Below are 25,633 nucleotides of genomic sequence, written 5' to 3'. Positions count from 1 at the left end.
ACAGTCATAATGAACTACAAAGAGGAAATACTACATTCACAAGAATATGGAACAATGATCTAGGTTATACCAAGTAACTGCAACTAAGTGTGAGCTTAGGACTTTGCAACCTAATCATTCTGTAATAAGTAGGACAAAGCTATTGATCAGCATATTTAAGAGGAGGGTGATTTGAGCAGCATTTTGTTTAGAAGCTGACTGATCCAAAATGACTAGCACCTGCAGAGGGGGGAAAGCTAGCCTTTAGGTTTAGGCTGAGTGTGAAATACCTTAGCATCAAGAGGAGACTTGTATGTCACAATACTTGTTAACACTAATGAATGAATGCTGAGAGAGAGTCTATTGGCATCTTTTGGTCTGTTTTGCTAGAACCAGCCCTTTTAGTGAGGAGTGAAGAGCGCTTGCAGTCATGTCAGGATTTCATGTTGTACTGAAGTGACCAAACACAGAAAGAATGTAATGCTCATCCTGCAGGAAAAGCGGAGGGGGAGCACAGCCCGCTCCAGAAGTATTACTGCCATCTACCTTTAAGACTGTTTTTCCAAACATTAATAGGAAGAGAATCAAGTAACACATTTAGAAACAAAAACAAGTGCACAACCTTGAAAGGAAGTGAGGGATTTTGTGAAAGGAAAAAAACACTCTGCTGCTTTCTCTTTGTGAGTCATATTCTGGGCGTGGTACCAGCACATCTTGTTGTCCTATTTCTATGGAAAAAATCCTTGAGCGAGTTCATTCTTGATTAAGTTAGCATGGTGCCAAGCGAATGTAAAACCCTGAATCTTTGATTCAGTGTGTTCTATTGTTGCAGTTGCACTGAGGGAGGGAGGTGATCGCATGTTGCTGTTAGCAGAACTCCAGCACTGGCAGCACAGTTAGTGGCACTGGGGATAACATTTCCTTTCCTTTTGTCAGCTTCAGTGAAGGGAAATCTTTTCAACACAAAATAGGGATTTTATTCATCAATATCCCAGTTTCAGCAGTGAGTTACTATTTCCACCCCAGCTTTGACAGTCCATTCCTGCTCCATGCCACAGTCCTTTTAACTGTGTTAATAAACCAGACTTGAAAGCATCTGGATTACTTCAAACAATACAGGTTGAAGGTAACTCTTCTTTCCAAAATAGGGTGAGGAAGCAAGCACAGGTTATTGTATCCATAGCTGTGGACTGAATCTGACAGAGCTAAGCAACATAACCTCTGATATTAATAATTCTTCCCACAGCATAAATTGATTTTTTTTTAGGCTTACCATATTTGTTAGGAAAAATTTAATGTAAACAGGAAAAAAAAAAAGCTACCTTACCTTAGAGTACAACGAGCCCAAATGGAAGTGTTATAATTGAATAACTACATCACTATAATTGGCAATATATTGCTGCTCAGATAATGCCTTAATTTGTTTTCACTTTCATAATTCATTTACACAAATACAGCAATCTGGGTAGCTGCAATCATACATGCCGGCATCGACACTTTCTAGATAATGAAATTAAAGATTAAAAATGGTAGCCTACATTTGCTTATTAACAGTCTACTTTTGGTACAGAGATGGTTTACTGAGCAAAACATCTAATTTAAATATGTAACTGCTGAGTTTAATTCTTTAAACTTGAAGGCGTGGCAGCTTCTAGACTCAACGTTAGGAATGGCTTTCAGTGTTAATTAGGAAGAGAAGCATAGGGAAACTGGAATATTTGTGATGGGAAGAGAGATATTTTGTAACAGGATAATAATGCAAAAGAAAAGAGCTCTTTCAATGGGGAAGGCTGGATTTAATCATGAAGTGAAGTAACAAAGGCTTTTGTGCTTCTGACACTTTCCTCTGAGGCAACTCAGCTGGGAAAAAAACAAAACTAACTTTTATTTGTTAGACACTTTTAGCAGTTCTGAGCATGTACAGTGAGAAGCCTTCAGCTACCTACAAAAATTTAAGTGCAACATTTAAAGCTTCATCACCTAATGTAGTATAGTCTTGTATTATATCAAACACTGTACAATATTGTGCATATCATTGTCGTGGTTTAACCCGGCTGGCAGCTAAACACCACGCAGCCGTTCGCTCACCCTCCCCCCTCCCTCTCTGGGACGGGGGAGAGAAATGGAAAGTGAAGCTCGTGAGTTGAGATGAAGACAGTTTAATAAGACAGGAAAATAATAATAATAATAATAATAATAATAATAATAATACAATGATGATAATAGTACTACTACTAATAATATGTACAAACAAGTGATGCACAATGCAATTGCTCACCACCCGCTGACCGATGCCCAGCTTAACCCCGAGCAGTCCGGCCCCCTCCCCCCGGCTAGCCACCCCTATATATTGTTTAGCATGACGTCAGATGGTATGGAATACCCCTTTGGCTAGTTTGGGTCACCTGTCCTGGGTCTGTCCCCTCCCAGCTCTTACTGCACCCCCCCAGCCTGCCCGTTGGCAGGACAGAGCAAAGGCTGAGATGTCCTTGGCTTAGTATAAGCACTGCTCTGCAACAATTAAAGCATCGGGGTGTTATCAGCACTCTTCTCATTCTAAGCCAAAACACAGCATTCCACCAGCTACTAGGAAGAAAATTAATTCTGTGCTAACTGAAACCAGGACATCTATCCACCCCTTATTCCATACCATTTATGTCATGCTCAGGTTACACTCTTTTCCATACATTCTAATTAGTCACCTATAGTAATCATGGTAGTGATAACATACAGTATAATATACTATTTAACATGGTGCAATTCAGTTCATGGGCTATTCTCACCCAGTATTAAATCTCCTTGAGGTACACACCGGACCTCTCCGTTCTTTTGCATCACCCACCAAGTATATCCAGGTCCCTGAGCGAAAACAATTCCACGAATAGGTTTGCCTTTTCCTGAGGCAGGAGTAGCCCAGACTGTTTTACCCAGCATATTTTTTACATGCACTACAGGAACTTTATCCCCATCTACAGTACGTAACAGGTTTGATTGGGCAGGTCCAGCTCGGTTGGTAGATCCCCTAGTATTGACTAACCAGGTGGCCTTTGCCAAATGCGTATCCCAGTTTTTGAACGTCCCAGCGCCCATTGCTTTCAAGGTAGTCTTTAACAGGCCATTGTATCGTTCAACTTTCCCGGAGGCTGGTGCATGATAGGGGATGTGATACACCCATTCAATACCATGTTCTTTGGCCCAAGTGTCTATAAGGTTGTTTCGGAAGTGAGTCCCATTGTCTGATTCTATTCTTTCTGGGGTGCCATGTCGCCATAGGACTTGCTTTTCAAGGCCCAGGATGGTGTTCCGGGCGGTAGCATGAGGCACAGGATATGTTTCCAGCCATCCGGTGGTTGCTTCCACCATTGTAAGTACGTGGCGCTTGCCATTGCGAGTTTGAGGGAGTGTGATGTAATCAATCTGCCAGGCCTCTCCATATTTATATTTCAGCCATCGTCCTCCATACCAAAGAGGCTTTGACCGTTTGGCTTGCTTGATTGCAGCACATGTTTCACAGTCATGAATAACCTGTGCTATAGCGTCCATGGTCAAGTCCACCCCTCGATCACGAGCCCATCTGTATGTTGCATCTCTACCTTGATGGCCTGAGGTGTCATGGGCCCATCGGGCTATAAATAATTCACCTTTATGCTGCCAATCCAGGTCCACCTGAGCTACTTCAATCTTAGCAGCCTGATCCACCTGCTGGTTGTTTTGATGTTCTTCAGTAGCCCGATTCTTGGGCACATGAGCATCTACGTGGCGTACTTTCACAGCCAGGTTCTCTACCCGAGCAGCAATATCTTGCCACAATGCAGCAGCCCAGATAGGTTTGCCCCTACGCTGCCAGTTGTTTTGCTTCCATTGCTGTAACCATCCCCACAGGGCATTTGCTACCATCCATGAATCGGTGTAGAGATAGAGAACTGGCCATTTTTCTCGTTCAGCAATGTCTAAAGCCAGCTGAATGGCTTTCACTTCTGCAAACTGACTCGATTCACCTTCTCCCTCAGCAGCTTCTGCAACTCGTCGCGTAGGACTCCATACAGCAGCCTTCCATCTCCGATGCTTCCCCACAATACGACAGGACCCATCAGTGAACAGGGCATATTTCTTTTCATTCTCTGGCAACTGGTTGTACAGTGGGGCTTCTTCAGCACGACCCACCTCCTCCTCTGATGATATCCCAAAGTATTTGCCTTCTGGCCAGTCCATGATCACTTCCAATATTCCTGGGCGACTGGGGTTTCCTATTCGAGCCCGCTGAGTAATCAGTGCAACCCACTTGCTCCATGTAGCATCAGTTGCATGATGCGTAGAGGGGACCCTTCCCTTGAACATCCAGCCTAGTACCGGTAATCGGGGTGCTAGGAGGAGCTGCGCTTCAGTACCGACCACCTCCGAAGCAGATCGAACTCCTTCATATGCTGCCAATATCTCCTTTTCAGTTGGAGTATAGCGGGCCTCAGATCCTCTGTATCCCCGACTCCAAAACCCCAGAGGCCGACCTCGAGTTTCCCCAGGTTCTTTCTGCCAGAGGCTCCAGGTGGGGCCGTTCTCCCCGGCTGCAGTGTAGAGCACATTCTTTACATCTGGTCCTGTTCGAACTGGCCCAAGGGCTACTGCATGGACTATTTCCTGCTTGATTTGTTCAAAGGCTTGTCGTTGTTCAGGGCCCCATTCAAACTCATTCTTCTTACGAGTTACTTGGTAGAGTGGGTTTACAATCAGACTGTAATTTGGGATGTGCATTCTCCAAAACCCCACAACACCTAGGAAAGTCTGTGTTTCTTTTTTGTTAGTTGGTGGAGACATAGCTGTTATTTTGTTGATCACATCCATTGGGATTTGACGACGTCCATCTTGCCATTTTATTCCTAAAAACTGGATCTCCCGTGCAGGTCCTTTGACTTTATTTTGTTTTATGGCAAAACCGGCTTTCAGAAGGATTTGGACTATTTTCTTCCCTTTCTCGAAAACTTCCTCTGCTGTGTCACCCCACACAATAATGTCATCGATGTACTGCAGGTGTTCAGGAGCTTCCCCCTGCTCTAGTGCAGACTGGATCAGCCCATGGCAAATGGTAGGGCTGTGTTTCCACCCCTGGGGCAGCCTATTCCAAGTATATTGGACTCCCCTCCAAGTGAAGGCAAATTGTGGCCTGCACTCTGCTGCTAGAGGGATGGAGAAAAATGCATTAGCGATATCAATTGTGGCGTACCACTTGGCTGCCTTCGATTCAAGTTCATACTGAAGTTCCAGCATGTCCGGCACTGCAGCACTCAGTGGTGGCGTGACTTCGTTCAGGCCGCGATAGTCCACTGTTAGTCTCCACTCGCCATTAGACTTTCGCACTGGCCATATGGGACTATTGAAAGGTGAATGAGTCTTGCTGATCACTCCTTGGCTCTCCAATTGACGAATTAGCTTATGGATGGGAATCAGGGAGTCTCGGTTGGTGCGATATTGCCGCCGGTGCACAGTTGTGGTAGCAATTGGCACTTGCTGTTCTTCGACCCTCAGCAACCCCACAACAGAGGGGTCCTCTGAGAGACCAGGCAAGGTAGATAATTGTTTAATGCCCTCTGTCTCTAAGGCAGCAATACCAAAAGCCCACCGGAACCCTTTTGGGTCCTTGCAGTATCCTCTTCTAAGATAGTCTATGCCAAGGATACATGGAGCATCCGGACCAGTCACAATGCGGTGCTTTTCCCACTCATTCCCAGTCAGACTCACTTCAGCCTCCAATACAGTCAACTGCTGAGATCCCCCTGTCACTCCACAAATATAGATGGGCTCTGGTCCTTTATAGCTCGATGGCATTATAGTACATTGTGCACCGGTGTCTACTAAAGCCTTATACTTCTGTGCGCGTGATGTGCCAGGCCATCGAATCCACACAGTCCAATAAACTCGATTGTCCCTTTCCTCCCCCTGGCTGGAGGCAGGGCCCCCCTAATCCTGGTCAGAATCTTCCTCGTTTCTGTGTTTGAAGGACTGTCTGCTGGAAGTTGGAGCAGCAAACTTTTCGGAGAATCCCTTTTTCCTGATTGTTTTCTTTTGCAACTCACGTACCCGTGCCTCTAGGGTCGCGGTAGATTTTCCATCCCACTTTCTCATGTCCTCTCCATGGTCTCGTAAGTAAAACCACAGGGTGGCACGGGGTGAGTACCCACCATATCGTCTTCCTTGTGTGGGTGAACGCCTACCCCTGACAGCTGAGACACTGCTTTGTACAGGTGCGAAGGAGAATAATCTCTCTTCAAGTTGGTGAACCTTTTCAGAAAGTTTCTCCCAAGTGTTCTCCTTTGGTCGGTGGGCACTGGTTGGTTCAGGTGGGGAGGACAATAGATTCTCTTCAAGTTGGTGAACCTTTTCAGAAAGTTTCTCCACAGCTGAGACGCAGGCCTGTAAGGAAGAGGAGAGACTTTCTTCGTACTGCCGGAGTTGTTTAGCCGCTTCACCCACTGTGGGTTCCTCATCCTCTTTCCAGGCCATTATTGCCAATGAGCTGGCATATGATGATGGTGCACTCCGTACAAACTTCCGCCACATGGGTCGTGTACACTTGACTTCATCTGGATCTGTGGATGTTTGTTTGAGGTCTGGATCCTCATAAATCACTTCCCGTACGGCTAATTCCCTCAGGTACTGGATTCCCTTCTCCATAGTGGTCCACTTGCCTGGTAGACATAAAATATCTTCCTTGAAGGGATACCTTTCCCTCACAGCTGAGAGGAGACGCCTCCAGAGGCTGGTGGGTCGTGCTCCATCTGCAATTGCTTTGTCAATGCCGGCGTCTCGAGCAAGGGATCCCAGCCGCTTGGCTTCCCTGCCGTCTAATTCCACACAATTGGCTCCAGAGTCCCAGCACCGGAGCAGCCAGGTGACAAGCTGCTCACCTATACAGCGACCAAAATCTTTTCGCACATCTCGTAGCTCGCGCTCGTTTAGGCTTCGGGTAGTTACTGTTGCTCTTTCGGCATCCTCATCTTCCTCCTCCTGAATCCTTGACGGCCCAGCGTCGTCATCATCTTCGTCATCTCTATACTTAGTTTTGGCAGAAGCCTTACCTGGATTGGCAGAAGACTCTCTGCGTTCTAAACGACTTGAATTTCTATACCATATTTTCACCTTCTCTACAGGGGCAGCTTGCACTGCTACTGCTCGTTTCTCTGACTTTGTTACAGGGTCTGCCACAGGGGTTGGAATGCCCTCTGCAGGGTCAACTTGCACTGCTACAGCTCGTTTCTCTGACACGGCCACAGGAGCTGGAGCGGCTACAGGAGCTGGAGTTGGAGCTGGAGCAGTTGCAGGAGCTGGGACTGGAGCAGCAGTAGGAGCTGGAGCTGGAGCGGCTTCAGGAGCTGGAGCTGGAGCGGCTTGAGGAGCTGGGACTGGAGCAGTTGCAGGAACTGGGACTGGAGTAGCGGCCGGAGCTGGAACTGGAGCGACTGCAGGAACTGGGACTGGAGCAGCTGCAGGAGCTGGAGCTGGAGCAGCTTCAGGAGCTGGGACTGGAGCAGTTGCAGGAGCTGGAGCTGGAGCGGCTGCAGGAGCTGGGACTGGAGCGGCTGCAGGAGCTGGGACTGGAGCGGCTGCAGGAGCTGGGACTGGAGCGGCTGCAGGAGCTGGGACTGGAGCGGCTGCAGGAGCTGGGACTGGAGCGGCTGCAGGAGCTGGGACTGGAGCGGCTGCAGGAACTGGGACTGGAGCGGCTGCAGGAACTGGGACTGGAGCAGCTGCAGGAACTGGAGCTGGAGCAGCTTCAGGAGCTGGGACTGGAGCGGCTGCAGGAGCTGGGACTGGAGCGGCTGCAGGAGCTGGGACTGGAGCGGCTGCAGGAGCTGGGACTGGAGCGGCTGCAGGAGCTGGGACTGGAGCGGCTGCAGGAGCTGGGACTGGAGCGGCTGCAGAATCCACCGTAGGGGTCACAGTGGCCGTTGGGTCTGTCACAGGGTTTGGAGTGGCCGCAGGGTCTGTCACTAAGTTGACAGCAGTATCAATGGCAGCTCGATAGGCATGAGCCAGGCCCCAGCACGTTACAATGATTTGTGTTACTTTGGAACTGCCAGAATCATTACACCTTTTTTTCAAGCATTCTGCCAGTTTTTGAGGATTTTGCCATTGTTCAGGGGTGAATTTCCAACACACTGGGGGTGCCAACTGCTCTAGATGCCTGCCCATATCCACCCATACTCCCTGCCACCCACAACTATACTGCCTCCGGGCAGATCTCCGGATGAGCTTCCTAAGTAGTTGTTTAACTTTAAGCAGAACTTGAAGTGCATTCAGGAGGCAGAACAACAGGACTATGCTGGTCTGAGTATCCCAAGGATATTCAATATCTTGGAGAGCTATTGTAATAAACTCGGAGGATAAGAGGGTGGTGAAGGAGGAAGGGAGAGTGATCAAGGAGGGTACAGGGGTGGTGAAGGAGAAAGGGAGAGTGATTAAGTAAGAAAAATTATCTTCCCCTTTCCCCTCCACAGATTGACTCCCTAATGGAAAAAGGCAACAGATACAATTGCTAATAGTTTCCAAAATACAGTTTCCAAAGTATAGAATCGAAGATGTTACTGAGTACAAATACCAGGTTAGAGTCATGGCCAGATATTTCATCATCTCATAAGCCACTGATACAACACACAGTACCATAACGGTCTGAAACCAGGGCCCGGAGAGGATAAACAACATGACAGAGAGCACATACGGAAAATAACGTGCTATAATACTCAATTTGGAAAACAGGCGCAGCACAGTTGAGATTAAAGCAATCAGCATTATGACAAGTGACTATTAAGCAGGTCTAATACTTATACCAATTTTAGTTTAACACACTCTGGTCAGATCTGCCGTTATCTCAACCTTTCGAGCCCCACGTTGGGCGCCAAAAAGACTGTCGTGGTTTAACCCGGCTGGCAGCTAAACACCACGCAGCCGTTCGCTCACCCTCCCCCCTCCCTCTCTGGGACGGGGGAGAGAAATGGAAAGTGAAGCTCGTGAGTTGAGATGAAGACAGTTTAATAAGACAGGAAAATAATAATAATAATAATAATAATAATAATAATAATAATAATAATACAATGATGATAATAGTACTACTACTAATAATATGTACAAACAAGTGATGCACAATGCAATTGCTCACCACCCGCTGACCGATGCCCAGCTTAACCCCGAGCAGTCCGGCCCCCTCCCCCCGGCTAGCCACCCCTATATATTGTTTAGCATGACGTCAGATGGTATGGAATACCCCTTTGGCTAGTTTGGGTCACCTGTCCTGGGTCTGTCCCCTCCCAGCTCTTACTGCACCCCCCCAGCCTGCCCGTTGGCAGGACAGAGCAAAGGCTGAGATGTCCTTGGCTTAGTATAAGCACTGCTCTGCAACAATTAAAGCATCGGGGTGTTATCAGCACTCTTCTCATTCTAAGCCAAAACACAGCATTCCACCAGCTACTAGGAAGAAAATTAATTCTGTGCTAACTGAAACCAGGACAGTCATGCTGGTTGCATGCTGCCTAAGAAGGAATTGCAATGTAGCTATTTGGTTTAAATGGGGTCTATAGATAAACTGTCCCTTCCCATCTGTGTCTACCTTTCCTTCTGTTCCCATTCTTCAAATTACAACAGAGAAACCACTAAATTAAAATTTTAAAATGAAGTACCCTAGCACTAGAACAGAGCTGGAAAGCACAGTGCAGAAGGTGTCCAGATGTATGATTGAAGAGGTCTGAAGTTCTCATTTCTACCATTTGCTTTGTTATCAACTGCCTGGATGATGCTCTGCAACTGACTATTTTTTCAGTGTCTAATTCCCATCAACTGCACAGTGAAAATTTCACAGTTGCTTTAAAGATGATGAGATCTACTTGTAGTGATCACAATACAACTTACAATCTGATTATTTTATTGTTAAAAATAAATTTAGTGACAAACTGGGATGCAATCAAGTGCATGGGAGCATGGGGCCCACCTTTACTGTCTGTCTGCAAAAACAAAGCTCATTAGCAAGAGTGGCAAAAACCCCAAATCAATAAAATAGCAATTTTTTTTCAGTCTGCTTCTATGTTATTCCTTCTAGCTCCAACCAAGTGATAGACAAAGGGAGGTAAACATGTTTCCTTTTGGGAAGAAAAAAAAAAAAAAAAGATAAAAGAAAAAAAAAAAAAGAGGGAAAAAAAAAAAAAAAAGCAGCCTCAGGAAATCCTTTTCCTATCAGGTGGCATGCTCACTTAGCAATGCAAGAAAAGAATCACTTGCAGTAGCAGCTAACTGAAAAATTACAACATACTTGACGTAGCCCAGAGTTCAGAAAAAAAGAGTGACCAATAAACCTTAGCCAAATTCCACTGCATCCATGAAATACTGCAATCTTTTGTCATAATAAAGTAAATCTATTTTGAACTACCATTTATTGTGATGTAATTCAATAGCCTCCACTTAAACTGGTGTAAGTGAGACCAGAACCAGGTTAATTTTCTTAAATTATGGGTTTGATGGAACAATCACAGGCTGAAATTCTGAGGTCTACGGGCATACCATCAACTGCATCATGATAAATAGGCCTCAAAAAGTACTTTTTTTTTTTTCCCATTCAAAAACCTCAAACCTCTTTCATTCTGTCCATTTCAACAGAAGCTGTAGTCCAACACCACGTTTTCACAGATGGAATTAATTGACTATTGGAGCTTGACAATTGCTCACATCTCTGAACTGCAGTCTCAGAAAGCTACAAGATTTTCTGATCTTTCAGACTGAATCATGAATTCACAGTACAACCAGAAACTGTAGTGCCTTTAAATATTATTATATCCTAATGTATTGGATGAAAGATGACTGAGATAGTAAGTAGAATCCAAAACTGGGCCACAAAGCATTTTTTTTTTCTGAGATAGAGAATTGCATTATGCAGCAGCCTCCTTGTGAGAATCATCAAATAATTTTCATCAGTAAAGCATCATGTGGAGATTTTTGCACTCATGCCCATGAAGAAAGCTGGAATTGGTCCCATGCATGTGGTAGCCTGCCAATTTCAGTAAGGTATGGGTGCCAGCTAAAGACGGATTTAATATAGCTTGTACAATGTAGAAAAATTCCAGTTCCACGCCAAGAGGATCATCATAATGTTAATCATTGTCAAATTATAAGAATGCACTTCACTATGAGAAATCACATCTGTTGTCACTTGTGAGGCTTTACGCTGTTGTTACAGAGATTTAAAGAGTATCCTTCTGAGGCCACTTCATTGCAGAGTCACAGTATGTAAAGATACCATACTGTTTTTCATTACTTGGAATGAAAAAATGTAGTAAATCTCTAAACTTCTATGAATTCTACCTTTTCTTCAGGATCCTTCCCCTTGAGAACTTCCTCTACTGAAGCTGAAGTCTTAAGGTCTTATTCTATTCCCATGTTCATTCAAACTAAGAGTAAACTTGAGATTACATTTAACTTAAGTAAAGATAAAGGTTGAAAAATATTTAAAAATCAAGATCTATTAATAATCATCTGTCCCTAAATAGTAACATGATTCAAGGACTCTGCAACTTCCGAGTCCTCCTCTCCCAAATCAATGAGATGATCTTAATATTGAACTGAGGCTGAAAATGTTCTAAACTTTCAAACTGAAAGGTCTTCAGTAAAACTCATAGGAAATTACACACTTTCACTAACTCATTATACAGTTTTTACATTTTGCTTTCATTTCAATGTGAGCACAAGGATATTTTTAAGCTACACAAGACAGCATTCTGGTTATAGCCTTTCATTACATAGAAAAGATGATCGGCACAGTGCTAGGTGGCTAAATAGGACCTCATGAATAAGATGTGTTTGACTGTCTTCCATATCCAGAATGAATATGGCCAAAACTGAGTATAATTCAGGGGAGAAATAGGTGACAGAAATGACTCGATATGGCATATGCTCACCTGAGACACCTAATTTTTTTCAGAAAGTGATAACATGAATAAATCAGGGCATTTTTGTTACTGTAGAATTCAATTAGTCTACAGCAGATCTGGCATGGTGTGTTAATAGATATGCAAGCTTCCAATGAAAAAGCAGAAATACAATTAGAAAGCCAAGTCAAAGCCAAGATTTTCCGTATGAATCCTAATACCATGTTTATTTTATACATCAGGACATGCATTGTCGTACTTCCATTAAATTTATACACAAATTAGTCTTCTACAGGTCTCTAAGTTTTTGAGCACAGACAGGTTATAACAGTGAGAGGAACAACTCAGAAAGTTTGGATTCAGCTATAAACTGTCATAATCTTCGGGGATGCTCATATCCTGTGTTTACCCCATATCCAGCTCTAAAACAGGCAAGCAGCTGTTGTATGTTCACTTTTAAACTTTCTTTTTCCCTGTCTGCTATGCAGACAAACCATTTTTCTCTTAGCTAAAATTCAGTTTCACACAGCATATGTACCACATTCAATCCACAGCAGGGGTATATTGGCATGTTCTTGGAATATTGAAGAATAAAATACATTAGAGGTGAAGGCAAGGGGAAGTTTTGGTATCTTAATGCAGAATTGGAAATCATAAGACCTAGGCCATAAGTCTTCTCTGATCTTCTGTTTCAACAGGACAGAAATTTATTACCAATCTTTCATTTCTTCCCCAGTAGAACTTAACCATGGAAAACTGCTAAGTATGCATCATACTTTTTTAATTACAAAGCCAGGAAACCAATATGTAGGTTTGGAAGTGGGTCGAACCAAGATGTTTTAACGCTTTCATTCCTAGTTACTTCTGCACATTAGATACTTAAACATTTATGGAAGAGTAGGGTGTTCTAGGAATCAAAACGAGAAGGAATCCCTGATGACTAGCTTGCGCAAGACAGACAGTGTCTAACCAAACTATTCAAGAGAAAAACTAAAAATAGAAGTAAATTCTTTCTTGGAGGCAAAGCTTCCTCACAGTTATCGCTAAACTATTTAAATGTGTATGTTATTAACATTCTTCATTTTGACATGTGCTTGACAAATATTTTTAAATATTTCCAGAGAAACAAACAATATTGAATCAATCTGCTCAGAACTTCGAAGTCAAAAGGCCCAAATAAATGAGTGGTTTTACCTATGACATTTTAAGTTAAGCACATAATACTTCTGACTAAACTCACATAAACCAGAAAGTATCCAGAAGAGACAAACTTATTTCAAATAGTAAAAATCATTTTTGCTCTTCTTACATATGCTCTCACCACTTAAAGTCATAGTTCCTATCAGATAATGATTGCACTTTTGCTCTCAAAGATACATGTACTATTTCATTCAAGAAATCTGAACAGTTATACAGTTTGGAGTAGGCTTCATGGTGGAATAGGAAGGAAGAGCCCAACACTTTCCAGTGCAATATAGTAATGTGGCACTCTTAAAATTATCAAATATATACACTATAAGAGGAGGTTAAGACACACGTTTCTTCTCATTATTAACTTGAGCTTTATAGGATGTATTTGTAAAATGCTCCTAAAGGACTATAGGTACATACACTCACATCACAGGTGAATAAATTTGAAGTCTCACTTTTGTCCCGCTTATTTAAAATAAAGACCAATAATGAGAGTCAAGAGAAATATAACACTAAAATAGAGTTTCCTTGTCATGGCACTATTCAGCAGGGAAAAGGCTATTGTATCTCCATCTCACTGCCATTGGCTGTTATAGGACTATCCCATAAACCTGGTTTCTCTCTAAGCTAACTGATGTTATTGTTAGTGAAGATGTCTTAGTAGTCACGAGACATACAGTCATAAAAGAAGCTACTGAAAATAATTACTTGGTAGAGGAGGTAATATAAATATATATATATATAACAACAAATAAAATATAGAAAACAAATGGCAAAAAAAAAAATAAAAAGCATGAACACATCACTGCAGGTAACCTGCTGTTGATTCTTCAAATAAATTCTGCAGATGACACACCAAAAAGAAAAAGCCAACAATAGTATTTCATTTAAATTTACCCAGGCAGAACAATAGTTCAGTACTGTATACGAACAAAAGAAAGAAGTAAATACTACCCGGTAGTCTGTTCCTTAGTGTCTTTCTGGCATAAATTACACTAACAGTGAACCATTCAAATGCAAGTGCCTCCAAACACTATTTATCAGAGAAATTCACAACAATTAAATGTCAACATAATATTTATGGAGGCTACTTATTTTCCCGGGGGCGCCAAAAGTCTGGAGAAGGGTTGGGTCAAACAAACTACAGCCAATGTCAAACAATAGATAATGGAGCGTAAGCACTTGCATAGACAAACATCTTCTTTTAGATCTCTCCCTGTTAAATAACACTGCACCAAATAATATCTGCATTCTGCTTGGAAAGCTGCACTGCTGTAATTCAACAGTCTGTAAGGCTGAAAAGCTCATTAAATAAGCAGCAACAAAAACAGGCAAAAATGTTGAATGACTATGATTACAAATATTTATGCCATCATGCAGCAAGCATAAGATCAGGGAGGAATAGTTGAGCAAAAGCCCATTCCTTTCTCTTAGTTCTTAAAGCAAAGAAAACACCACCAACAACAAAATATACCACACCACTTCTTTGGAAGGAAATTTGTAGAACTACTAGTTCTGGAAAATGCAATGCTTTAATGTATGTCTCGCTCATCAATCTGTTCTCCAGCAAATGATGCTTAAAGTTATACCAGCTCGTCTGAAAGGCCTAAAAATCTGATGTATTGCTGAAATTTGCCGATAGAGAAGCACTCTGGCCCACTCCTGTGCCATGCCTATTGATTTAACTTTTGTAGTTAGATATAAAATTTAGATTTTACAGAAGCTCTATTTTCTCCCATGCTTTTCAAGAAATATAAATGTTTTCTTTTTCTTTGACAAGGAACAAGTAGCTTGAACTACTAAGCCTTACTTCTGCACGCCTGCACAAAGTCAGAATTGCCTTTTCTCAGATACCTGTTGATGTTTGTTGATTTCTAGAAGTTCTAAAGACTTTTCAGGAATGTCATTAATGTTGATACATTTATATTTTGGACCACTCTTTTATTTTGTTCTTTTATGATTCTGACTCAGATGAGCATTACTTCTCTTACTCATTCTAAAGAGCTTATAATAAACCACATCACTCTCCACCTGCATCATGCAGACCATAAATAGCACAATGTCAGCCGTGTCTGAGCATTCTGGCCAAGAAGAATCAAACTTTTAATGAAGTAGTTTATTGTGGTTGTTTTTTAATTGTTGTTTGTTTGATAATGCTGTGGTTGATTATTGGGGTGGGAGGGCCAGGGGAGGGTTCTGGAGGGTTTTACAGGAATCCAAAACATTGCCAGTGGTGTCAAAGGATTTTATAAGGCACAGGTAAACAATAGGCCTAAGGGGTTTAGGTTAGGGTTTTGTGATTGTTGGTTATAGGTTACCTAGCAGTACTTAACTGATCCAGTTGAGGTGCAAATATGTGATTACAATTGTACTGCATTCGCCAAAGTACACAGTATGGATGTTTACACTGGACTTCTTTCAGGTCAGCTTTCTGTTGGCTACAGGAGCACAGATGTTATCTGATGCATTATAAAGCTGGAGTGACGTGGACGATACTTGATTTTCATAAAATATGCTACTACAAAGTTAAGCTTGCAAAATACTGGAACAAACTTGAGCCCTCAGCACCAGTTCATATTGCATCAACACCTTCTGTCATGTTTTGATCTAATAGCAGGATCCTAGACTAGGATTTATCATGTCACGGGATCACAGACTTAAAACAAGAGCAACGTGAAACTATAGTTCTTTTGCTGGCAAACTGCACCAGCTCGAGCCAGTCTGAACCCTTTCACCTCATCACCAGCTATTCCTATAACCAGACAGCTTCCTCCCTTGCAAGGGTGCTACTGAGTGTGGAAACGCTCAAAGAATCCAACCAAGGAACTGATTCAAGTTAAAATTAATAGTAGGGATACTATATATAAGTATTCCCGGAACTACATCAAAACCAGTCATACTAGCACAGCTAAGAAAGTTAGCATGGAGGCAAGAGTTGGGAGGCAACAATGAATCAGAGGAGAAAACCTAATCCATCATAGCTGCTGAAAAAGGTGACATTTCTCAGGACCAAGTAGCTGACAAACTTGCACAGCTCACAGAAGACCGGTTTGGAAATTGCTTTTCTATGGAAATCCACAGGAATTAATACAACAAATCATGTAACAGTATTTGATTTACCCATAAGAAATGATATATGCTGGCGAACAGCCAGAATCACCCAGAGTTTTAGGATTAGCTCACATACTCATTTAAAATCATTATTCCTTGCATATATGTACTCAGAAAGCATGTCTGATTAGAGCCACAGACTACTTGGCAACCAGCTGCAGCCATAAGGGGTACTGAATGCATTTACTGGCTTTTTACAAGGAAGTCTAAGCAGTTTTCTAAAGGAGAAGAGAGACGAGGAAGGCGGCTTGCTTATTTAGTTTGCAACACTGCTTGCCTAATTGTTCAGCTTTACAGCCTGGGAAAGCTGAGTCACTTTGGTGTCAGCTGTAACTTTCTAACTGATGTACTCAATTCCTGTTCAGCTTCCCTTAGCCACATCGGAGCACAATTTGCTCTCTTGTTTTAGTTGTAACTGCTCAGTTTTCTTATCTCCTTTGTAAAATTAAAGGATTCATTTTCTATTAAGCTCTGACCATCACTATATCTCTTCCCTGTGAAGCCATACCTTAAAAAATCTGTGATTTAAAGTACTTCATGAAATGGTAAAGCAAGGCAGTACAGGGCAACTAAAACAAATCCAAACTTCCCAAATATCTGCTGTCACCAGAGAACAAGCACTCTGCCGCTCTGCAGGTTGGGAGTCAAGCTTAACCCATTTGGCTCTTGGTTGGTTGGTTGGTTATTTTGCTCCCTTCTGGGGGGCTTTGAATGTTCCATTTATTTGGAAAAAAACAAAACAAAAAACAAACAAACAAACAAAAAAAAACCCTGCCAGTTAGAAATGATGACACAGTAGCCTAGGATGACTTGCTACCAAACAGTATATCTTTATATTGGTTTTGCAGCCTTAGTTTTCTGACAGTCCCCAGTAAACGGTTGCAGAAATAACTGCAACGGTTTTGTTCTAGCCCTCCTCCAGAGATGATATCAGGAGCAAACCAGACTGGATGGCAAATGCAAAGAAAATGGAGAAGTGCTAATGCTCAGTTCACTACTAAACGATTGTTTTGACATCTTCCAGGAAAACTTCTGTCAGACAATTTTGATAAACCTGAGGTTATGTTTCTCTTTTGGAAGTCAATGCCTATTTTTGTTATAACTTCCACTGGTAAATATGTAATTTCGGTATTTAGGCATTTGAGTTTTTTCAACTCTATATAATCAGCATTTTTGACCAAAAGCTTTGAGAAGTGGGTAACAGTTTGTCAGCAAGCTTCAGTGTGTACTATCTAAACCGGAGAATGAGGTTGTTGAAAAATGTGCATAAAAATTGTTCATCCTGCAGGGCAAACACAGGCCCCTGCACAAGTAGCTGGCAGGAGTTCAAAATAAGAGGAAAGTAATTACTTCTGTAGCAGATGATATGCTATATCTTTCGAGGCAGATCTGAATTGAACATGTATGAGGTAGTCAGAGAAAGTATCTTCTAGGAAATCTTAGAAGTGTTTGATGTAGCATAAGTAGAGGTAGAAGTCTAAGCTAAACAAAGATACAGAGGACAGAAATTTGAGACTTCATTTAATTGCAGCTTAGCAGTCAGCTTCATAAAATATTATCTCTAATTTCCTCTGCTATGTTCTCAGAGAAAGCACTTAATTGTAATTGGACACATATGTGAGGGGTGTATGCACATGTACATTTGAAGGTCTGGAAATCATGAACTTCCCTGTTATATCATATAGAGATTGTGAGACTAGTGAAGACAGACTTTTCCTGTTCTTAGTGGTATCATAGGCTAATTATGGCTTGTGGACCATTCCTTCTATTTGCAATTACTTCTAGTAGAGCTTTCTATAAGCACAGCAATTCACCTACCCACAGTAAATTAGAGGACTAGCATTTACTCTAATCCATCAAAAGCACCACTAGGTGCTGGACATTTCAGCAAAAATTAATACGCACTGGGAAATTAGTTCTCTGCATCCTATAAATGATAATAATGGAAAATCCATTCAACAACAAAATATTATTATTGTACTAACATGACTGGATAAGAGAGTTCTTTAAATTGCTAAGGCTAAGTAACAGAGTATGGCTAAAATAGTTATTGCAAAATGTAACATCTGTCATTTTATAAGTTTAATTAGATATATTTTTTATGCTACAGAATTATTATGAATTGTTTACCTTGACTACTCAGTCACAGAAACAGACTTTGGTTTGGGTATAAAAAGAAGCAGTTCACAACTTGTAATGGAGCATTTCTTACTGTAATTGTAGTGCTAATGGGATCCATATCAACCACCAGTTAAATCAGTACATAATTTCTTCAATTTTCTGTTCAGATCATTTCTGAAGTCATACTAGAAAAGTAACAGCTTTTATTTTATTTAAATTCCATTTAGATATGGATCTCATTTGAATTTTTTTAAGAGCTTATGATTTTCTTATAAAGAAAAGTTTTCATGCTAGGAAAAAGTAAAGATAGGCAACATTACAAGTAAAAGCTACTTGAACAGTATATCTATCTGTTCTTAATGTAGTTACCTGTAAGTGACAATTTCTATATCACTTTTTTTAGCAATTTTCCATCTCTAAGTCTAGCTCTTCTCCTCTGATTCTTTAGTACTTACAAATTGATAAACCTTCATATCATAAAACTTTAGGTTTTGATAATGATGATCTCTTCAGTTAACTTTTTTTTTTTTTTTTTTTTTTTTTTTTTTTTTTTGTGAGCTTTCATAGCTTTCCCACTAGTTTATCAGGGTCTGAATGAAGGAATGACTGAGTGAGGTTCCCCACCTAAAGTTATCCAAAATTTCTGGTCTTTTTTAGACCTAACAGGCTGCTAATCTGTGATTCCACTTGATGCGTTTAAAAGCATCCTCACTTCTTACTCAGCAAGTGTGGAGGAAGGCATTTTTCTACTTTCCTTGACATCAAGTCAAGTTTCCCCAGGTCAGTGACTTTTTGCCTCTATAAAATTTGTACACATGCAGTGATAGGCTCTTGTCACTGCCGCACCCCAGGATCAACAAACTGTGTCTAGGAGAGTCAGGCTCTTTTAGTGTCTTAAAACTCTCTGGGGCCTGTTTTCAGTTGTTAGAGGAACAGAAAGGGAAGAAGGTAAGGCAAGAAGCTTATGCTTTTCCTCAGCAGCCTTTTGCCATCCAAGTTAGCACAAATCAGTTTTAGGCAATAGCAAATATACTGTCACATATAGAGATGGCAATAGAATGTATTCTCTTTTTAAATCAGTAACAATTGCATGAAGTAGTCTATTTTAACCAACCAAGTAGTCTATTCTATTGGTGAACACCAATTCCCCAAAATTCTGGGATGTTAGATTTAACTTTTTCTATTCAGAGACTTTTTTAAACTCTAGGAGACAATACTAGCAAATATGCTTATCTATGAAAAGCAGGTTATTTTCTCACTTATTAAGTTAAAGTTCAAAAAATGGTACTCACTTCTAATACTAGGTTCAACAGCGATGGAGACAAACTACTTGCAAAGAACACGCCTACTTGCAAAAAAAAAGTACGGTGTGGAGGAGTCTGCCTGTTCTGTGTGTGACATTGAGTGCAGTGGCAGACAGCCAAGGTATACTGTAAACAGACTATGCATCATTCCACAGAATAATGAGGAACACAGGGTTAAGTCAAGTCTATCTGCAGATTAAGAATACCAAACACTGTAAAGCCAGTGAGCATACAGAGCTCTGCTTTAGATCTGGTTCTCTGAGCTGTGAAGCAAAATGCTTTAAAGAAGCTGCTTCTCTTTCAGATCTCATTACCGCTCTGTCAGCGCCCAAAGAGAAGCTCTCCTGGGCAGCAAATCTTCCAGTCCTGCTGACACCAGAATACAATTAATCTGGAGACTTAGTTTCTGCCTAAAATAAGGTCCTATCTGAAAGAGAATGAAAGGCTAAAGGAGAAGAAGTGCACTCAGTGCCATTAAATGGTCTGAGAAGGATCCACCTGGCCAGGTTGTGAGGAGATTCCTTCTCTAGAGGAGTGTGTACTACACTGCCCTAAGGCTGGCAGTGCAAATTCCAGCTGTGGTTTGCATGGCTTTTCCTTTCACTCTTCTGCATAACAAAGAATCATTAAAACCACACTATTATATGACTTATTTAGCTGTCACTTGTTATTTGTTTTTGCTTTCTCTCTGAAGTACAAAACAGAGGAAGCTTGCAGTCTGCCTATTGAAAATGTGTGAATTCAAAGACCAGAAGTTCATGTTAGGACAGAAATGTACACGCCTCCTTTTTGTAAGTCCTGCTTCAGTGACCTTGTTTTATACATTTAGACATCAATAAACTCAGTACCAACTCTAAGGATCAAATTATTAATTTCAAAATAATCTCTTATCTGCAGGAGAAACCCCCTGTTTGCAGCACTGCTACAGTTTCAACATAAAGATAATAGAGTTGGATTTTGACTTGTAATACAGAAAGCAGAGTTCGGCTGGAAGGCCACATGAACAGGGTGGAATCTGGATGTAGGTTTCATGTTATTCAAAACATCCTAGTCTTTACCACAGCACACAGGGAGAGCATTAGGTTAGTAAGGACTGTGCAAACAAATAGAATAGAAACTGTGTAGAAAGGCTCTTCTGTCCAAGCTCATTCCCAATGCCCAGCTTTTCTTACAGGGCATTCAAATAATGATTTCTCATTCATTGTTAATCATGTCCAATTCAACTATCTCAAAGAACAAACTATATTTACCAAAAAAAAAAAAAAAGACAAAGTTAAATGTATATGGAACTCTGAACTCTGCAGCCAAATCCAAAGCTAAATGTCTACTATAAGAAGCCAAAATGCTAACAGAAAATAAAATCTCATTTTAAGTAAGGACCTACTGTGCAGCTTTTAAACACTTTGTGGATAGTTACCTGTATGAAATCTAATGTTTTTTCAGAAGTAATGACCTGCCTGCAGGAAGACAATCAGCACTCTCAACTAGTAAAGTACAGTAAAATTGTTTTGAAATCATATGTATACATTGGTGAACACTCTGCAGGCCTGTGGAATGTATCAGCAACTGATTCAGCTCCATAATTCACACTGCATCTTGCCTACAATATAGTTATATTACTATGAGGGTGTAATTTGGCTTCACACTAACAATTCCCTCTCTAAGATGAAACAATTATCCTGACTGACAATAATTCATAAGGCAATTCTTCCCAAATGACATAGTCTGTGGCAGTCCCGCTTATCTATCCATCTTTCCTCCCACATACAAATATACTTTGATATCTCTGCACCAGCAAAATTAATCCTTTTTCTTAATGACTGATGTTTATACTATAAATTGAGTACAGAGATCTGCTCTGAGAAATTCAACTCTTTGAACTTTTCCCATACAATATTCAAAATAATGACCGGTCAGTGATTTCCTGTTGACTGGTGACTGACTGAAATGAAATCATTGGGAAGTCTGAGAAATGGTCAGCTGAGACCTTATCCAATATTATAACCTGTTTCTTTTAAATACCAGTATTTTAGCGCTATCTTGTCTTGTAGTCATAACAGTCAAGAAGCTGGCACCAAACTAAGAAAGACAGTTTTCAAATGCTTTTTCAAACAGTTAAACTCCATTTGATTTTGATACACACAAATGATATCACACTTAGTGATATGGTTTAGTGAAGGACTTGCTAGTGTTAGGTCAGAGGTTGGACTTGGTGATCTTGGAGGTCTCTTCCAACCTAGATGATTCTGTGTGATTCTGTGTGAAATTCCAACCATTGTTTTAATAACTCCTAAAGAAACCTGAACCTCATTTCCTGGAGCTGTTGTACTCAGTGTCGGTAATATTTAGTATTTACGTTTGTTTGTTTAATGGAACAATTCTGAAAGAACGCATTTCAACCCAAGAAAGCTATTACTCTGGTGTTAATAGAGAATTTACAAACTGAACAAAAGCAACAGATTAGACCCTACATAAATGAAAGTCTGCACAAATTGGTGGAGCTCCCTGGTAGTGGAAAGTCAGAGGCAAGTTGTGTGGCATCAGGAAGTGAGCAAAAGATTCGCTCCATTGGGTACACTTACAGGTTTCTATGGACAACATGGTTCCCAAAATGCATAATCTAAAACAGAGTCATGATAGTATTTAGAGCAAATATTCAAAAAGATATCACAGAAAAGTTGTGATAAATCTGTGACCACAGCTGAAAAGTGACTTTCCACAGAAACAAGCAAACTTTCTCATGAAAGAAAGCAGATGGCAAAGACTCCCTTTCCCACAGCCAGCTTGAATCTCTACCCAATGCACAGCAGAAACAGGCAGAGCCATAGCCTGCCACTCGTAGCACTCTAAGTGACCCATAGGTTTCAATCAAACATGCTCCCTCAGCAGCTGAAGGACTATGTAGCAACTGTGGCATACCCTTAGAAATACTATTTCAAATCTTTCCAGATAAAATGAGTGCAATTTCCTTGCTTCTAAAGCAAGAAATATAACACATCCATTCATTTGTAACATCCGGACATCAGCTTTCAGAGCAAAAACCAGATAAATACTTCAAAGGAGACACTGAAGTTTAAGGTGTTTATAACAAACTAGTTTGTTTGACTTTCTCTCTGACAAGTTGTAAACCTTTGTTTACTGATCACTTGCACAAAAAGTCTAAACTGAAATTTGCATTTGAGCTGAATGAATTACACAGTGCAGGTGCATGGTGGTCCCTTAAAGTAGTCCTTGAATCATTTTTCAGTATTTTTAAGTACAAAAATAATTGATAAAAGGGACAAAAAAAAAAAAAAAAAACAGGGACACATAGCAGCCTCCTAATAGATGAGCATCTCTTTTAACACAAGCTTCTTTACCTCCAGTCTCAAAAGACAAAGTACTGATACTTCCTATGGAACTGCAGTAACATGTATTTACCTACATACACTGACAGAAATGATGGAACAGCTCCAGTAATGCTGATTCTGAAGCCAACATTTACAAAATCACATCAGAGCTAGGGGAGTGTTAACATGAAAGGACTTACCTGCATTTCAATTTGGATAACCACTCTCACTAGTCATGTCTTTTTGAGGTGATTGAACCTTACACAGAATCCAACATTAATTTAACTACCATCATAGAAGAGAGTGAGGTACTGTATTATGAAAGCAAATACTATTCACAGCTTACAGATAACTCTGCCATTTGCTAATTAGTCATTTTAACAAACAGATGAAAACGGTCTTTCCCAGGCAACAAAACAAAAGCCAAGGACGGAAACTACTCACATTCCTTTGAGCCGTTGCCACATTTTCTCTTCATGTCCTCCTATTTGATACTTTATCGAGGTGCTTTCCAGTTCCCGAGTTGTTTCTGTCGCTCGAGCCCCCATCGTTATTGTCCTACAGCGATACAGTTACAGTCAGGCTCAGCAGCAAGTAAAAGCATTCCTTAGTCCACTACAAATGTCAGAAGATCCACACACGTTAGACAGTAGCAGCTTTCACATCAAAACACATCAGAATTACAACAGCTGAGGGATGATCCTGCCTGAATTGCTATTCACTTGGATAGACAAATCCACTCTCCCCCCCCCACACAAGCACAGAGCAGCACACACAGCTCCTCTGACCTCACGAGTCTAATCCATACGTGTGAGCCAGCTTCTACACTACTGACTGGCTGCACAAGCTCCTTCCTCATGCACTTTGTCTGCTGTAGGAATATGCACAGAAGCACAAAAGATTCCTTAAAATGGACTATAATTCATTGCCATGCAGGATATATGTGAATGGTTTTAACGATCCAGAAGGAAAGAAAGGCTGGCTTCTGCTCTGCAGGTTGGAGAAACAGGCTGCAATAGAAAAGCAGATGGTAGGAGCCAGTATCAGCCACATCACCCTACAAAGAGCGTGTGTTCAAATGCCAGCACTTTCTTCTCTTTAGTTGATCCTGAATTGATTCTTAAGGAATAAATATCTACCAGCCTCTCGAGAAGAAAATGACCGAACAAATGCTAAGTCGGCAGTGAAGACAAGTATAAATCCCTGCAGAAGAGAAATCAGAGAGCTCTACAGGTTGTTATTGAAGGAGTATGCTGTAATGATGACTGTTCACCTTCTCCTAGCAACTCCACACAGTAGGTAGCTGTCAATTTAACTGGTGGGAAATGCAGCAGCTGCAAGACAGCCTGTTCAGCAAATCCTTCGGGATAGCAGCATGCCCGTGTCAAAATCTGATGCTGAACTCTGCATGTCTGCCAGCAAGACAATAAAGTACACGTAAACAGCACAAGGGCTGAGGACTAAAAGGTACGCCAGCCACACAGCAGGCTGCCAGAGCTGTTTTCAAGTGCAGACCTAAGCACCCGGTTGTACAGCCAAGGCTGGGTTTTGGAGAGGGCGAAGGGGAGGATTTCCTCGCCTGCTCAGCACAGCCCCAAGTTAGCAATGCACCTCCTGTACTTTGTAAATAGCACCTGTCTCACTTGGTGAATCAGCAACAATCTTTGTTTCTCAAGCAGCAGCCAAATAATCAAATATACCGCAGACTTCTCTCAACGACTGTGTTTGTTTCAATCAGAGCGAAAGCTGCACCAGAAGCCAGGCAAGAGGCGTGTGCCAAGTGGCAGTAACCGTGCCGGAGCTCTGCCAGCTGCTGCCGTTGCAGCCGGCCACTGGGCTGGGCTGGACCCCTGAGAACAAGGGTCCTCAAGATGCTGACTGAAAGGAGCATAAGGTGGCAGCTGCATATCTCAGTATGGCTTTAATTGGACAGCTTTATCTGTGCTCAGCGTTACGAAGGTATAACAAATCTGTAACAATGATGTCACACAGATGACAGGTTCCCATCTGATGCAACTGGCAGAAACGTGTGTAATATCGTTAAGTATTCAGGATCTTGCAGAAAAAAAAATAGAAGAAGCTCACTGATTTGAAACAATCCCAATGCTCCTCAGAAATTTTTAATTTGATTTCTTTCTCCAGGAAACTTTTTTTCTGCTCAAGATTTAAAATATCCCCTATGGGAGTCATAAACCAATTTGAGATGCATCTGTTACACGTTGATTTCAGGTGGATAATTAAATAGTACATTTCATTTACTTCTCTGCTTTAAATGCACACACAGTTTTAAACTGGTGTTATTTCACTGACTTTCAGAGACTTATTCCTGACTCAGACAAATAATAGTCAGTCCCACGTTCTTCGCTAGCAGTGTCCAAAAAATAGTCACTGGATGAGCAATATCTCTTATAATTTTCAAACAGCATCATAAGGCAACAGTGAAGAGATGCAGACAATCGCGCTGTGTTTTTGTTTTTGTTGTTTTTTTCAGAAACTGCAAAGCATTCATTTGGTTAAGGAAGGCTGTAGTATTTTTGAAACTTCACTGAGGAACCACTTGGAAACTTCCAAACTTTCCACTGCTTTTGTGCATGGAGTCCTACTAAAGTTTGGAAGAAAAAATATAAATATCCCTCCAAGGAATAACTGATGAGAACTCTCACACTGATCTGGGCTCTTCCTTGCCTCGTAACTTCCA

At 41.3% G+C, this 25,633-nt stretch overlaps 1 protein-coding gene across 9 annotated transcripts in view; it reads right to left on the bottom strand.

The window, feature by feature from the left end:
• Positions 1 to 25,633, bottom strand: part of PDE1A (phosphodiesterase 1A) — a 253,162-nt gene that overhangs the window by 133,603 nt on the left and 93,926 nt on the right. For 6 of the 9 annotated variants that reach the window (XM_084524828.1, XM_084524834.1, XM_084524839.1 and 3 more), the window contains one exon: positions 23,380 to 23,493. In XM_084524828.1, the coding sequence (XP_084380954.1) occupies positions 23,380 to 23,493 (114 nt within the window). The other 3 variants (XM_084524838.1, XM_084524837.1, XM_084524833.1) reach the window with 3 other exon arrangements.

This window comes from Aythya ferina (genome assembly GCF_964211825.1).
Source record: "Aythya ferina genome assembly, chromosome: 6".
NCBI lineage: Eukaryota > Metazoa > Chordata > Aves > Anseriformes > Anatidae > Aythya > Aythya ferina.
Note: the sequence above shows the minus strand (reverse complement) of the source record. Positions and strands in the feature narration are given on the sequence as shown.